The sequence below is a fragment of the Rhinoderma darwinii genome, chromosome 10 (assembly GCF_050947455.1).
Source record: "Rhinoderma darwinii isolate aRhiDar2 chromosome 10, aRhiDar2.hap1, whole genome shotgun sequence".
Taxonomy (NCBI): domain Eukaryota; kingdom Metazoa; phylum Chordata; class Amphibia; order Anura; family Rhinodermatidae; genus Rhinoderma; species Rhinoderma darwinii.
This window is the reverse complement of record NC_134696.1, coordinates 50468687-50485157: the sequence shown is the minus strand read 5'-3', so window position 1 is coordinate 50485157 and position 16471 is coordinate 50468687. Positions and strand designations below refer to the sequence as shown.

The following is a 16471-nucleotide window of genomic DNA, read 5'->3' as shown; positions in this document are numbered from 1 at the left end:
TGGTATCGCCGTAATCATACCGACCCATAGAATAAAAGGTAGCATGTTTTTTACGTTGCACAGTAAACGGCGTAAATGTAAAATGCATAGAACAACGGCTAAATTGCTGTTTTTTTTTTATATCCCCCCCCCCCAAAAAGTTAATATAAGTTAATAAAAAAATTCTATATACCCCAAAATGGTTCCATCGATAAATACAACTCATTTCGCAAAAAGAGTCCTCAAACAGCCATGTCCACGTGAAAATAAAAAAGTTATAGCTCTTTGAAGGAAAAACAAAACAAAAAATTGCTTGGTCATTAGGGCCCAGAATGCGTGCAGGGGGAAGGGGTTAATACTGCAAACATGTCCAATTTATGCAGCGTTTTTGTGGATTTTCCATTGCAGGTCCCATTGAATTCAACGGGAATGCAAAAGCCAAGTGTTTCATATTCGCAGCGATTACGGCGCAATAATCTCAACTACAGAAAAATAAAAATACTAATCCAGAATGCCCTCCTTCCTGCAGTCCGGCCTCCTGGGATGACGTTGCATCCCATGTGACCGCTGCAGCCAATCAGACTGCAGCGGTCACATGGGCTGCAGTGTCATCCAGGGAGGCCGGACTGCAGAAAGGAGGAGGGCGTTCTGGGTAAGTTTGATATTTATTTTCCATAGTTGTGATTTTTGCGGCGTAATCGCTGCGAATAGGCCGCAAAAGTCACAACACTGGGCTTTCTGTTGCAGTTTCGGTATCCCCATTGAATTCAATGGGGAAAACCTGCAATGGAAAATCAACAAAAACGCAGCATAAATTGACATGCTGCAGAATTAAATTCCGCACCGCAGGTCAATTTATTAACGTTTATGCTGCAGGGTTTTTTCCGCCGCGTGGGCATGAGATTTTCTGAATCTCATCCACTTTACTGCTACTGTAAATGCTGCGGAATCTCCGCACAGAATTCCATTGCGAAAATTCCACAGCGTTTACGCTACGTGTGGACCCGACCTTAGGCTACATACACACGTTGCAGAAAATCTGCATCAAAACTGCAGATAAATGCAGGTAATCCACAGGTAAAATCTGCACCTAATATTTCGTTTTTTATGTCGGTTTTCACATTTTGATGCTAAAACAAGTGCAGATTTGATTCTGCGGTTGGTGCATTTTTTTTATTACATTTTTTTCTAAACTTTCTTTTTTATTATTATGTTATTTTATAAATTAATACGATACATGTCTGAGCTGGAAGTGCAATATCAATCTCCGAACCACAGGTTAATTTACATGCGGAAAAATTTTGCAGTGTTTAGAGTTGTTTACTTGATATCTCCGTTGCTTTGCTAGTACTGTATTACGCTGGGGATTTGCTGCACATAATACACATCGTGTGCATGTGGCCTTAGGGTTCATTCATACTTTGTGGTTGAAATGCAGTTAAAAATGCATCCGAAAACCGCATTCCGTTTTACTGCGATTTGGTGTGTTTTTCAGTTTGGTTGCAGTTTTTAAATCTGCATCAGAAAACCGTGGTAAATCCACATGCAGTTTTTGGTTGGGTGTTTTGTTTTTTTTATGCAGTTTTCGGATGCGGTTCTAACTGCGACGTCTAAGTGGACCCTTAGGGTGCATTTAGATGAGATGTTTTTGACCGCTCAATAAAAAAACGCATCAAAAATCGTGTAAACCGCATGGAATGCCACGGTTTGCAATGCGGTTTTTGCCTGTGCAGTTTTTTTTTCCGGTTAACCACATTTGTTTAACATGTTTCACCTGTAAAAACTGCACAGGCAAAAAAAGCATTCAAAACCGTGGCAAATTGTGGTAAAACCACGTGTGTTTTGCTGTGACATTTGATGCGTTTGTTTGTTTTTTTTTGCCATGCTGCCAAAAATGTCTCCTCTAAAATGGCCCCCTAGAGTCCATTCACAGGTTGCAATTGAGGTGCGGTTAGAACCGCATCCAAAAAACACACGTAACATTTGAAAAAATGCTAGCGTTTTTAGAACCGGGTTTTGGTGCAGTTTAAATTGTCATCAGTGTGTGAAGAAGGCCGAAGTGTAATATTAAAGGGCACATTCATTCCTGAATCTAAGGTTTGAGATCTCCCTGCCTCCAGCTTCCCAGGGTCTGACATGTGATTGGGGACACACCCTTCCCTCTCAGGTTGATATAGTCTGCTTAATTAGCAGAGGCGTCTTGTAAATTGTCATTGTGTTCATGGATCAGCACTTGGCTGTTCTGAACCTTGGAGGAAAAATGTAACCCCCCACGCTTAACAAGTAAAAGAGAAAGGAATCGTGCCACACTTAAGGTTTCCTGTTTTGTTTTTCTTCTTCAGGTTATAGCTCTGTAGTAGCAGAAAATTCAGCAGATACTGCACTTAGTAATAACAGTCAATCACAATCAAGCCAGTCTGTGATTCACAACCCACCAACCAGCACTGCGTGAGTACCAAAAAATGCTGAAAATTCAACACAACTGATTTATGTGCGTATAGGTCAGTACTCTGTGAGGATTCATTTGGGGAGATCTATGAAAATGGATGCTAAGAAAAAGTGGCGTAGTTGCCCATGGCAAGCTGCTGCTTTTGTTAAAAGTGCTTTTAAAACATGAGGTGGCATCTGATTGGATACCATGGTCAGTTACACCCACTTCTTCTTGGCTTGTTTTTGAAAAAACAAAACATGGTTTCTGACCTTTTTGCTGGGCTGACATGTTGCATTTTTTTTTGCGTTTTTGAACTTTGTAGGTGAAAAATGCATCTAAAAAAAAAAAAAAAAAGTGTTTCAGCTGTTAGTCTGGTTTTAAATTGACTAGTTATAGGCTTAAATCTGAAGCACTTTGTAAAACGCATAAATAGTTTTTGGTTTTTTTTCCAAAACGGTTCAAAAACGCAATATGTGATCCGGCCTTATGTAGTAGAAATGTTTGCGATTTATGGGCCGCTCTACAGTCTGTAAAGGCACAATTTTTAGTTTGTGAGGTTTGAGCTCTTCACTTAGTATATCGCTAGTAATCTGATTCTGGAGTGGTATTGAGTACTGCCTGCCTGTACAAGCTCCTAAATCATTAGCCATTTTTTTTTGTATTTGCGTGATCTATTGTTGACAACATAAATGCAATACTACATGTAACCTCAGAAGTAAGGCTACGTTCACACGAGCGTGAATCTGGTCCGTGTGTGTTTAGTTATTGCATCCGTGCTTTGCGAGTGGAATGCGTTATTCACGCACTCACAAAGCACACATTTTTTTTATTCATTGATGCGTAAATTACGCACAGCACACGGATGTGCATCCGTGTACTGTGCGTGATTTTCACGCATCCATTGACTTCAATGGGCGATAGGTGCACGAAAAACGCACCAATATAGGACATGCAGTGAGTTTTACGCAACTGACACGCGCTGCGTGAAAACTCCTGCATGTGGGAACGCCCCCGTTGAAATCAATGGGTCTGTCTGCTGCACGTGATTTCCCTGCGCAGCACATGGACGTTATTCACGTTCGACTGAGTGAGCCCTAAGATGTTTTGGTAGTAATCAGTAAAGTTCTGTGTAATTTGGAAAAAGGGGTTGCTTTTTAAATAGATTAATAGATAGATATGAGATAGATAGATAGATATGAGATAGATAGATATACTAGTCCTTCTCAGTAAATTAGATTATCAACAAAAAGTTAATTTATTTTAGTAATTCAATTGAAAAAGTGTCTCTCATATATTGTATAGATTCATTACACACAGTGATCTATTTCCATTTTTTTTTTTTTAATGATGATTATGGCTAACAGTTAATGTTATATCAAGTCCAGAGTCAGCGCAGCCGTCTAGCAGGAAATTTTCGAGCACTTCATGCTTCCCTCTGCTGACAAGCTTTATGGAGATGATGATTTCATTTCCCAGCAGGACTTGGCACCTGCCCACACTGCCGAAAGTACCAATACCTGGTGTAATTACCACAGTATCACTGCGCTTGATTGGCCAGAAAACTCGCCTGATGCAGTAATTCATACAAAAGGAGCCCCGACCAAGTATTGAGGGCATATACTGGACATACTTTTCAGCAGGACAACATTTCGGTATTAAAAATAATTTTTCAAATTGGGCTTATATAATAATCTAATTTTCTGAGACACTAAATTTGGGGTTTTCATTAACTGTTACCATAATCATCAACATTAAAAGAAAACAAATGCTGGAAATAGATCACTCTGTGTGTAATGAATCCATAGAATGAGTTTCACTTTTTGAATTGAATTACTGAAATTAACTTTTTGATGATATTCTAATTCATTAAGAAGGACTAGTATATATATTTTTTTGCGCTGGAATCCCAGCTTTTCTGCTGCAAAAATCGCCAACGCTTTCTGCTTGTTGCAGGTTTTAATTCCCCATTGGATTCAATGGGGAAAACCCGCAATAGAAAAGCAGCGAATCCAAAGCATAACTTGACATGCTGCGGATTAAAAAAAAACACTGCAGATCAATTTATGAACAATTTTTGTTTTTGTTTTTTTTGGCTGAATTTTTCCAAAGCATTTGGATGAGATTTGTTCAAATCTTATCCACTTAGGCCTCGTGCACACTTCCGACACAGTTTTCACGGCCGTAGTTCATACTTGCATTCCTCCTGTCCGGCCTCCAGCGATGACGTTTCATCCATGTCACCGCTGCTGCCAATCACAGGCTGTAGTGGCGGTCACGCACGTCAGAAGGCCGGCCTCCAGGGATGACGCTTCATCCCACGTGACCGCCACTGCAGCCAATCACAGGCTGCCGCGTCATACAGGAAGGTCGGACTGGAGGAAGAAGAGGGACTCGTCACCAAGACAACGACCGGGTACGAATGAACTGCTTTTTATTTTATTTTTTAATCCGCAGCCTCTTTTCTCTATCAGTGATTTATAGAGACAAGTGGCTGCCGATTAGTGTAATATTTCTGTAATGTACTTACACGGATGCCTTCCGTGTGCCTTCAGTTTTTTTGACGGCCCCATTGACTTGCATGGGCCTCACGGTCACGGAGTCTCGGACCAAAGTAGGACATGCTCTACTTTGGATCGGAATGGAGCAACGGGACCGTAAAAAAAACTGAAGTGTGCATGGCCCCATTGAAATGAATGGGTCAGGGTGCTAGCTGTCAGAAAAACGGATAGCACCCTGAAGTAAAAGACTGAAGTGGGCATGAAGCCTTAGTGTTTATGGTGTGTGTGAACATACCAGTAAACTGTGTTCAGATGAGCATTGTAAAACTTGTCTGTTACATCAGAGAAAATGTACACAATACTGATTGACCTCTAATGTAAAATTGACAGTGCGTGCCCTTAATGTCCGAGTAGCATCAGTGATCATCAGTTTCACGGATGTAAAAAAAACAAAAACTGATGTTGCTCTGGCAGTACTTTCTGGTTTCTTTTCAGCAACCCATCAGTCCAAAACTGACTTCACTCAGACGGCATCAGTGTGCTGTTAGTTTATTTATGTTTTTCATTGATGCATTGACTTGAATGGTTCAATTCTCGCATTAGACTTGACCAAGAGTCCATGTGAAAAATCAGACATTTGAATTGGCTTATTGACAGCACACAGACATGTACAGAGCTCATCTGAATAGGCTCTAATTGAGGGTGGTACCTGCTCGTTCACCAGATCTTACCCCTGCAGTCCCAGCTGTCTGAGTTTTATTTTATTTTTTTATTTATTTTTTTACTAAAAACAGGATTGGACTTTAGCATATGGAAAAGTAAACACCAAGTCCAGTTAATTTTAAAATAATCCCACACATTAGATTTTTCTCTAGGTTTCTGGGTTAGGGTATATGCACACAGGGCAGTAATGGTGCGGTAGAGAGCCACAGCACGAAAAGCCACATGTATTTACAAGTTAGAGAGCCCCATTTGAATATACCCTTAGGCCGGGTTCCCCCGGGACGGATAGGCTGATTAAAAACCACGCAGTGTATCTGACCTGGAAACTGCAGTACATTTAGTCCGAAAACCGCATGTTTTTTTCGGGCGGAATTTCCGATGCGGAAAGCAGCAGCAAAAAACTCTTATACATACATAGGCGGCTGATGCGTCCCTCCTGCACAGTCTGATCCGGCCTCCCTGGATGACGCCGCAGCCCATGTGACCGCTGCAGCCTGTGTTTGGCTATAGCAGTCACGTGGGATGCAACGTCATCCCAGGAGGCTGGACTGCAGGAAGGAGGGCGTAAGTATGATATATGTTTTTTTTTCTGTAGCTGCGATTTTTGCGGCGCAATCGCTGCAAAAGTCAACACTTGGCTTTCTGTTTCGGGTTTTGCAACCCCATTTAATTCAATGGGGAAAACCCGCAGTGGAAGAATCAAGCTGCAGAATTATTCTGCACCGCAGATCAATTTCTGAACGTTTACGCTGCGTTTTTTTTCCTGCGGTGTGGGCATGAGATTTTCTGAATCTCTTCCACTTTGCAGCTACTGTAAATGCTGCAGAGTTTCCACATAGGATTCTGTTGCGGAAATCCGGCAGCGTTTACGCTACGTGGGAAACCGGCCTTAGGATATGTTCCCACACACCAGATGCGCTGCAGATTTTCTGTTGCAGCAGTTTTTACCGCGTTTCCGCTGCATAAACGCTGTAAAAAACGGCAACAAAACAAATCTGTTGCAGAATTTACACACCCCACTGAAGTCTGGGCCAAACACGCATCTTTGCACAGAACCCGCAGCATAAATGGACATGCTGTGGAATTGAAAGTCACACTGCAGCACACTTTCCGCACAACATTTTCTAAGTCTGTCACTTTGCTGCTACTGTAAATGCTGCAGAGTTTCCATACAGAATACTGTTGCAGAAACTCCACAGCGTTTACACTATCTGGGAATTCCGATTTAGGCCTCATGCACACGACTGTGTTTTCGGTCCGTGATATACGGACCGCATGTCGGCCGTCTTTCCCGGACTGAACACCGTTCAGAGAGCCGGGCTCCTAGCATCCTAGTTATGTATGATGCTGTGAGTCACAGTAGTCCCTCGGGGAGGCAGTCCCATACTGAAAACGTGTTGCAATATCACGGACCGAACACTGTCGTGTGAATAAGGCCCTAGGGTGCCGTCACATGGGAGATTTTGTTGCAGAAATTTACTGCGAGTGAAAATCCGTTCCATTCATCTAAATGTTGCTGTTTTCACAGTAGGTATATGGATTTCTGCAAGAACTGATTTTCAGTCACTGGAATTTCTGCAGCAAAATCTGCCCCATGTGACTGCACCCTTAGGGCTTATTTAGACGAACGTGATATACGTCCATGCAACGCGCGTGATTTTCACGCGCCTTGCACGGACCGATGTTAGTCTATGGGGCCGTGCAGACTGTCCGTGAGTTTCACGCAGCGTGTTTCCGCTGCGTAAAATTCACGACATGTCCGTTGTTCACGCATCACGCACACATTGAAGTCAATGGGTGAGTGAAAATCACGCGCAGCACACGGAAGCACTTCGCGCAACAGCAGTAAAAAGTATGAATGAAAACCGAAAAGCACCACGTGCTTTTCTGTTTACAAACATACAAACCGTGTCATAATGATGGCGGCTGCGCGAAAATCACACAGCCACGCATCATACGAGGGTGACACACGGAGCTGTTAACTACATTTTGTGCGCGCAAAACGCCGCGTTTTTTGCACACGCTCGTGTGGATCCGGCCTTAAGGTCAGTTCACACAGTTTTTTGATGCGGAAACCGCGAGTGAATCGGCGCCAAAAAATGTCCGAAATCGCCAACCATTGATTTCAATGGGAGGCAGAGTCTATTTCCTTTTATTTATTTTTTCTCCAGGGCAGCTTTAGGTCACTCGTGGAAAAAAAAATACGGCATGTCCTTTCTTTCCGAGCGTTTTTCTGTGCTTTTTTTTTTTTTTGGCCTGTGGTACTAGCATTATCTTCAATGGCTGCGGACAAATCATATGGGAAAAATACGTGCTGGCTGTTCAAAATCTGCCTCAAAATTCCGGAAGGAATTCTGAGGCAGATTTTTTTCTGCTTGCAAAGAACTCCGTGTGACCAGGGCCTTAGGGTATGTTCACAAGTAGCGTAAACACTTCGGACTGGTTTAATTGTGGAAAATCTTCAGCAGATTACAGTGAACAAATCTTATCAACGCACTGTCTGAAAAAAAAAAAAAATCAGCCAAAAAAAGTTTGTTTTTCTCTATCCGCAGCATGTCTATATATGCTTTGGAATCGCTGCTTTTCTATTGCAGGTTTTCCCCATTGAATTCAATGGGGAGGTAAAACCCGCAACAAATAGCAAATGTTAAGATTTTTTTTCAGCTTTGTGTAAAATTAATTTAAAAAAAAGTTTATACATGCAGCCCGGCCGTTGTCATAGCGACACTTCTGTTTTCGTGCAGCCCAGCCTCCTGGGATGACATCTCATCCTTTGTGACTGCTGCATCCAATCACAGGCTGCAGTGGCATCCCAGGGGGACGGCCAGGACGAGAACGGAAGAAAGCCTCGTAATCTCAATGGAGACCAGGGTAAGCAAACTTTTTCAGCAGCAGAGGTTCAGCCTGAAAAATGTCTCCACTATTTCGGGTTCAGGATGGATACGCTGCGCACTTTTACTTCATAGTGACGTGTCAGAAGTTTGGATTGGTGGGGGGGCCGAGCACTGAGACCCCCACCAATCGCTAGAACGAAGCATCTGAAGCCCTCGTGTTTCCTGGACGGGAAATCTACGTGGGCTACGGGCTGGCTATAATTTATGCCAGTAAATTTGTCGGGCTGCTGCAGGCCACGCCCCTTTAGCCGAGCTCCGTCCACTTTTTGGAAAGAGATAGACGTAGCATAGAAATGCAAAAGTCCATACATTGTTACGCAGCAACTTTTCTATGCCATAAATCTGCCTAATAAAGTGTCGTCTTCCCTTGTGTGTCTTTGTTCATACTTTCACTGTCCGGTCTTTGTTATATTTTTCTCTTTTAGGAAAGAGACAAACAGTGTGTCACAGCCAACCAGCAGCAGCAGTACCAGCACTGGGCCCAGCTTACTATTACCCTTAAATGTAAATCCTCCTAGTTCGCCAACGCCCAGCTTCAGTGACCCTAAACCCAGCCAGCCACTGCTAAACGGGCCACCTCAGTTCAGCACCACACCAGAGATAAAGGTAAAATACTTCTGGCACCTCAGCGAATTCCTGTGCAAATGGTTCTCTGCATCCTTTTAAATGTTTTTAAAGTGGATCTGTCACATTTATATTGTGCCCTAATTAGCGATACCATATTATAGGCACAGGCTGCCTGATCTTATGAGCCGGAACTTACAGGAAAATACGCAGCTGTTTTTGCGAAATAATAAAAGCAACACACTCGCTCCTAACTGGTGCTAACTTATAAGTGTGAGATGTATTCATGGTGCTGTCCCCCCCCCCAACTTTCTAAGGTTGGTGACAGCAGCCTCTGCATTAGCCTATATAGAGAGGCTGTTGTGACTCCACCTTAGGAGAGTGGAGGCTTTGCTGGACTCAAGAATACAGTGAACTTCTGTCTTCTGCTTGCAGAGCAGACTCGTAGCTTTTATTTAGTGTTTGTACCAAAAAAAAGTAGCATATTCTGTAAGCTTTGGCCCAGCAGAACTGCCTGAATTTCAGCATTATGTTAACTTGACAGATCTGCTCTAAAGGGATTTTTCAATGTTGTATTTATTTTACGTATTTGTTTATTTAATTGGGGTACACAACATTTGCTATGACCCTGCAACTAGAAAACTTGCATTATATTTATATAAGCGCAAGATGTACTAGTTCATGAAAGTAAACAGCATGGTCTGTGTAACCATCGTTCCCTGACAAGTCTGAGTGCATCAGGGCAATATTCCAATAAGGGTTAATGTAACACAGAACAGCCCCTTCCATCTTTATCTAGGCCAGGGGTCAGCAACCTTCAGCACCCCAGCTGTTTTAAAACTACAATTCTCAGCATGCCCTGATGGCCTTTAGATGGAATAATAAAGCCTTTGGCTGTCTGGGTATGCTGAGAGTTGTAGTTCTACAACAGCTGGGGTGCCGAAGGTTGCTGACCCCTGATCTAGGCACATCTGTACATTCAGCTGTTTTTGTTTTTTTTGTTATTAGAAAAACACCATGAAAATTGCTTTAACCAGAGCATTCTGTTTCTTGAGACAAAACCCACTTACCAAAAAAATATCAGTGTTTAGGCCTTGTTCACATTTGTGTTGGAGGCTCCGTCGCAGATCCCGCCAAGCATATCAGAAACAATAGCGCAGCATGCTGTGCTATTGTTTCCGGTAAAACCACGGACACCTCGACGAAACACAATTTGTGGTCGTGGTGCAACAGAACGACCGCTTCCGGTGCTTCCCTTGTTCTGCTCCTCTGACACAGCAGAACAATGGAATGGCAAACACTGCCGAGATATTAATGTTTCTATAGACTAACAACAGATGTCTGGCCACACCATTTTTTTGCTTTGAAAAATGCCTGGGAAAAAAAGCACCTAAACGCTGTGGGTGGATCTGGCCTAAGTGTTGCCTATAAACAGTTCTATTTCAAATTTTTTGTTTTTTTTATTTAGCTGTGTGAATTTGGCATAATGCCTGAACTGCAGCAGAAAGCCTCCTTACCGCAGGGTTTTTGTCTGGTGTTTTTTTTATCAAAGATATACAACAAATCGCCACAAACAAAATCTAGGAAATTAAGAAAAACGTCAATAGTAAAGGGGTCGTCCGGTCCGTAAAAATTGATAGCCTATTGTCCGGATAGGCCATCAATAGCTGATGGGTCAGGGTCTGATTTGTGGAATCCCCCGCCGATCTGCTTTGAAGGGGGTGCAGCGCTCGTAAGAGCGCTGCTTCCCCTTGATTTCTACTTGCTCACTGAATCGTCGACACATATTTAGCGGCAATTCACAGGTATTGCAGCCTTTTCTCTCTTTCTGGGAGAAAAGGCTGCAATACCTGTGAATCGCCGCTACATGCGTGAATTGCCGCTAAATATGTGTCGACGATTCAGTGTGCAAGAAGAAATGAAGGGGAAGCAGGTCTCATACGAGAGTTGCACCCCCTTCAAAACAGTTGATCGGCGGGTGTCCCGGGAGTCAGAACCCGACCCATCAATTTTTAGGGGCTGGACACCTTTAAGTTGTCACAGTAGCACCTGCTGTTCTAGTTTATCACAATAGTCTTTATTTACCCCATTCGTTCTTTTGTTTTATTTTATTTTATTTTTTTCCCCTTTTAGGCACCAGAGCCTTTAAGTACACTGAAATCCATGGCAGAACGTGCGGCTATTGGAACGACCTTAGAGGATCCAGTCCCTACTATTCATTTGGCTGAGCGAGGTGGTTGTTTTATTAATTTTTTTTCTGTTTTACTAATAAAACATAGTTTTCTTTCCCTTTTGGCTTTCATAAGTCTTATGTATGTGTCTTTCTTTTGTAGAAATTATTATCACTACAACCACAACGCAACCTCCTGCCACGCAGCTCTCAACTCAGCTTTCAGAAGTAAACATCCCTCTTTCACTGGGTGTGTGTCCTTTGGGTCCTGTACCTCTTACAACAGATCAGCTTTATCAGCAAGCAATGGAAGATGCAGCATGGCATCATATGCCTCACCCCTCAGATTCTGAAAGGATACGGTATGGGTTGTATGTTTATATAAAGAAGAAAAATTGTGTTTGTATTCACGTTAATAGAATAGCGTTGCCCGTCTATATCCTGTATGTGTAATATGAACTTTTAGAGAAAAAGTAGATGTATATTATGAACTATAAATACATTTCTAATTCTTTAAACAGCTTATTTTTATAGTTATATTTTAGAACTTTCTATGTCTGCTAATCTTTTAAAGGCAATACCTCCCACGGAATCCTTGCCCGACACCCCAATATCACCACCAGATGCCCCCGCCTCACTCGGACACGGTAGAATTCTACCAGCGACTTTCCACAGAGACTCTCTTCTTTATCTTTTACTATCTGGAGGTATGATACAACTGGCGTTCACTTGCTTCAATCATCGATCAGATGTTAATAATCACAGCAGGGTGGTATTCTGCCAATGCATAATTCCACTTTCTCTAGGCCTGTACCTGGTCAGTAAATCCACCTGAACAGGGGTTCTTTGGAGGGGAAACCAGCAATTTTATTGCAAATTAAAGTGATGCTTTTTAAGTGGAGTTTCCTCTATAAATACCATTGGTGTTGATCCGTGCAAATATATCCCTGTCCTATTGACCTTTCACGAGTGGATTTACACACACAACAGAAATGTAGATCTGATAGAAAATAAACGTTAGAATGTTACCTGAAGTTTAGTAATCGCTTGTTCTACTTAGAAAAATGCTAATATTTCTGTTTTGTTGTGGCCACCATTTTTATAAAGTTGACATCAGAAAATTCAGCCGTATTGGTTGTCACCTTTGAATTGGCTTCCCAGACACTGATGGTAAAACTGTCACAACATGTTGACAGAATGAGAGTGGATTAGACGTTTCTGGGAAGCTTACCGGTTTGTATAAGCCCATGTTATGTACCGTTAGTATAGTCATTCTGACTACCCACAAAGTAACCTTTTTTTAACGTGTTAGTGACTGCCCATAGGTGTTTTTACGGCGGTCAATAACGGGCATTATTCTGATGTATATGCCTTTTTTACAGCACTGCATCAGAATAAATCTGAGCGGCCGGGAGCAGTTAAAGCTCTCGGCTACCAGAGGTACGTGTGAGCTGACCTGCTCGAGCGGGCGGGATCGAAATCCGCATCCCACTCATTTAACCCCTTAGATGCAGCAATCAATAGCGACTGCCGCATTTGAGTGGATTTAAAGTGAGGGGTCTCCCTGTCGTACTACTGGCACACCCACGATGCGATTGAGGGGTGCTGATGGTTTCTATGGCAGCCAGGGGCCTAACAAAGACCACCAGGTCTGCCTCTAGTTAATGCCTGTTAGGCTATGCCAGAGGCATGACCACACAGATGCCTGTCAGTTTTAGGGCGGATTTACACGAGCGTGTGCATTTTGGGCGCGCAAAAAACGCTGCGTTTTGCGCGCGCAAAAGGCACTTAACCGCTCCGTGTGTCATCACCATATGATGCGCGGCTGCGTGATAGACTAATATAGGTCCGTGTGAGGCGCGTGAAAATCACGCCCGTTGCACGGACGTATATCACGTTTGTGTAAATCCGCCCTCACACTGACAGGCACAATATACTGCAATTATTGTAGTGTCTTCTAAAAGCAATCAAATGATCGTATTGTAAAGTCCCCTAATGGGAGTAAAAAAAAGTTTTATGAAGAAATTAAAGATCCCAAGTGAAAAAAAATATAAAAACCCACTTTTTCCCCTGACCAATTGCTTTATCATATATAGATATAGATAGTGTGTGTTCAAAAATTATATTGTTGGGTCTATAACGACCCCAAATATAAAGCGATTACTTTATTTAACCCGCACGATGCATTCCATAAAATAATAAAATACTTCAGAATTGCTGTTTTCTGTTCATCCTGCCTTCCAAAAAATGTGATAAAAAGTGATCAAAAAGTCGCATGTACTCCAAAAGGGTCCCGCATTTTTCGTTCCGCAAAAAAAAAAAAGCCATCACACAGCTCCAAAATAAAAAAAAAAAGCTATGGCTCTTCAAATATGGAGACCCCAAAACAAATAATTTTGAAGAAAAAAAGTGTTTTTACAGTGTAAAGGTAGTAAAACATAAGAAAACTATATATAAATTTTGTATCATTCCAACCATAACGTCACACTACTCTGTGGTGAAATTGCTGGGGGGGGGGGGAGGTTTCTATCTTTTAGAAACACCCCCCTAACCCCCCCCCCCTCCCAGCAATTTTTTTGACATTTAGCAAATAGTTGTTTTTTTATAAAAGTGGTAAAGCATAAAACAAAACATGTAAATTTGGTATCACCGCAATAGTATCAACCTGTAGAATAAGGTGAATATGTCGTTTTTACTGCCTGATGCCGTAAAAACAAAACCCCCCAAAAAATGGCGTAATCGCTGTTTTTTTTTCCCATTTTATCCCACAATTTTTTTTTACAGTTTCCCAGTACATTATGCGGTAGAATAAATGGTGCCATGAAAAACTACAACTTGTCCTGCAAAAACAAGGCCTCCTATGGCTATATAGATGGAAGGGCCTAAGGCCTAAAATAGGTTGGTCATTAAGGGGTTAAAACCAGATCTGTCCTCCGATGTAATGACAGTTCTAATGTTCTATCTAATGTTAATGTTTCCCGTTTTATTTCCTAGGGCACTAAAGCACAGTATTTAGCTGCTAAAGCTTTGAAAAAGCAGTCATGGAGGTTTCACACCAAATACATGATGTGGTTCCAGAGACACGAGGAGCCCAAGACCATAACAGATGAGTTTGAGCAGGTTTGTAAAATAAGTGTGTGTGTGTGTGTTCGTCCTCGTCCGAAACCGCCTATTATTGATTTCAATGGGAAGCGGAGGAGGTTTTTTTTCCCCCGCATGCGGAAAAAACCTCTTGTGGGGAAAGAAGTATCATGCCCTTTCTTCGGGTGTTTTCCTCTCTGACCTCCCATAGACATCAGTGGGAAGCAGAGAGAGCATTTTTCGCTGCGTTTTTTTTGCCTGCGGCACTCAATAAGGAGTGCGGGCAGGTCAAAATCTGCCTCAAAAATCCAGAATTTTGAGGCAGATTTTTCTGCCTGCAAAGAAACTCAGTGTGAACAGGGCCTTAGAATGCTGCTGCACTGCAGTAAAAATAAATAAATGCAGGTTTACTGCAATACGCTGTTTTTGGCTGCTTTGGGTCTATTTTAAATAAATAAATGTAAAAAAAATATGTAGTCTTACCTGTAAAAAAACAAAAAAAAAACAGTTTCAAAGCAACACCATATGCAGGAATGTTAATTTTACTGCCGCACATTAATCATTGTAGGATCTACATGTCAAACGATGGCCTAAGGCAGTGCTTCCTCAAGTGCCCCCAACAGGTCATGTATTGAGGATCTCCTTAATCCTGCAGAGGTGTCTTCATTAGTTTCTGTGCATCAATAATTGCCACATGTCTGTATGAGGACTGGAGTTGAAAAACACCAACCTAAGGCGTGCTATGGAAATTCTATACAGCACTTCTCTAATGATAATGGAATTACTCATGGAAAGACTTGAAATGATTGCAAAAATACTTTTTGTGTTTTTTGTTTTTTTTTAAATAAAATGTTTTTGTTCTTTCTGCAGGGGACATATATTTACTTTGACTATGAAAAATGGGGCCAGAGGAAGAAAGAAGGATTCACATTTGAATACCGTTATTTGGAGGATCGTGACTTACAGTGACCTCTCTTACACACTCAGCCTTCCAGTTTCACTAGGGGCGAACCGCCAACGGGGGAAAAAGATGGGAGGGGCAGAAGATAACTCTTCAGTCTCATTCCCAAGAAGAGTTGGGAGGAGGGGAAATTCGGACAAACACTTTAATGCATGCAGTTACAAAAAAATCTATTAAAAATGAAATTAGGTGGAGAGGATGAGAACGTGATCAACACCCGACATTTCACAACACCCTCTTGACTTCTCAGAAGAATTAAAGGACAAGAAGGCGAGAAAAATAAAAAACTAAATGAACAAAGTGCATAAAAGTCTTTGCAAGAGGAAGGAAAAGCTATTCTTCCCCTCCTGGATATTGCTGCAGGTGGGAAGTCCTTGTCTATACACCCAGATGGGTTTCTACTGGCTGCCATTTGTTTTTGTTTTCCTCTTTAAACAAAAAGAAAAACTTTGTTTTCTATCATTTTGACCTTTTTGGCAGATACTGGATCTTTTTGTTTTGATAACAAGTGCATCAAAATTTAAAGTGTTTTTTATTTTTTATTTGTTTTCTCCCTCCCTTTGCCACTTACCCCTCCCTCCCATCCTCGATACACGTATCTGTACCGATGGAATTAATGGTATGGAAAGCTGGTTTAAAATATTTTTCGTAACCTATTTTCATTTTGGAAAATATTTATGAATAAATAGTTTTATATGATGTCTTCTCATGCAAGAATATTAATGTGGCTCAAGTTCTTTCTATATTTTATTCACAGGTTCTATACGAAGGAAAATGTTTTTAAAACATGTCCATAAACACTTCACTAAAGAAACAAATCAAAACCATATTGTTTTAATCCCATGCACTGCCACATTTTTCTGCCACATTGTCATGCCGCAGATGTCTTTTCTTAGAATGTGTTCAGAATCGATGACCATTAAATTATGTGAGATGGGCGTTGCGTGGTCTGCTAGGTTAGTTTCACACTGTGTTTTGGACAATTTTCAACCGTTCCACTAAAGGTATGCCCCAGACGAATAAATCGTTTTTTATAAAGAGTCAATGGCATACAAACATGTACTGGAAGGGATAATATATCTACAACCCTTTCATGACCAAGGGTCATTGATGCCCCTGTGTCCAGGTCAAATTTTCCATTTTTGACATGCACTTCTTTAAAGGGAATGC

At 41.7% G+C, this 16471-nt stretch overlaps 1 protein-coding gene across 10 annotated transcripts in view; it reads left to right on the top strand.

The window, feature by feature from the left end:
- Positions 1–16000, top strand: part of CNOT3 (CCR4-NOT transcription complex subunit 3) — a 96170-nt gene extending 80170 nt beyond the window's left edge. For all 10 annotated transcript variants that reach the window (XM_075839898.1, XM_075839894.1, XM_075839896.1 and 7 more), the window contains 7 exons: positions 2322–2427; positions 8951–9131; positions 11223–11322; positions 11423–11621; positions 11834–11966; positions 14254–14379; positions 15211–16000. In XM_075839898.1, coding sequence (XP_075696013.1) covers positions 2322–2427; positions 8951–9131; positions 11223–11322; positions 11423–11621; positions 11834–11966; positions 14254–14379; positions 15211–15309 — 944 coding nt within the window. In that variant the 3' untranslated portion in view covers positions 15310–16000. The remainder of the gene's footprint in view (positions 1–2321; positions 2428–8950; positions 9132–11222; positions 11323–11422; positions 11622–11833; positions 11967–14253; positions 14380–15210) is intronic.
- Positions 16001–16471: the final 471 nt, after the last annotated feature.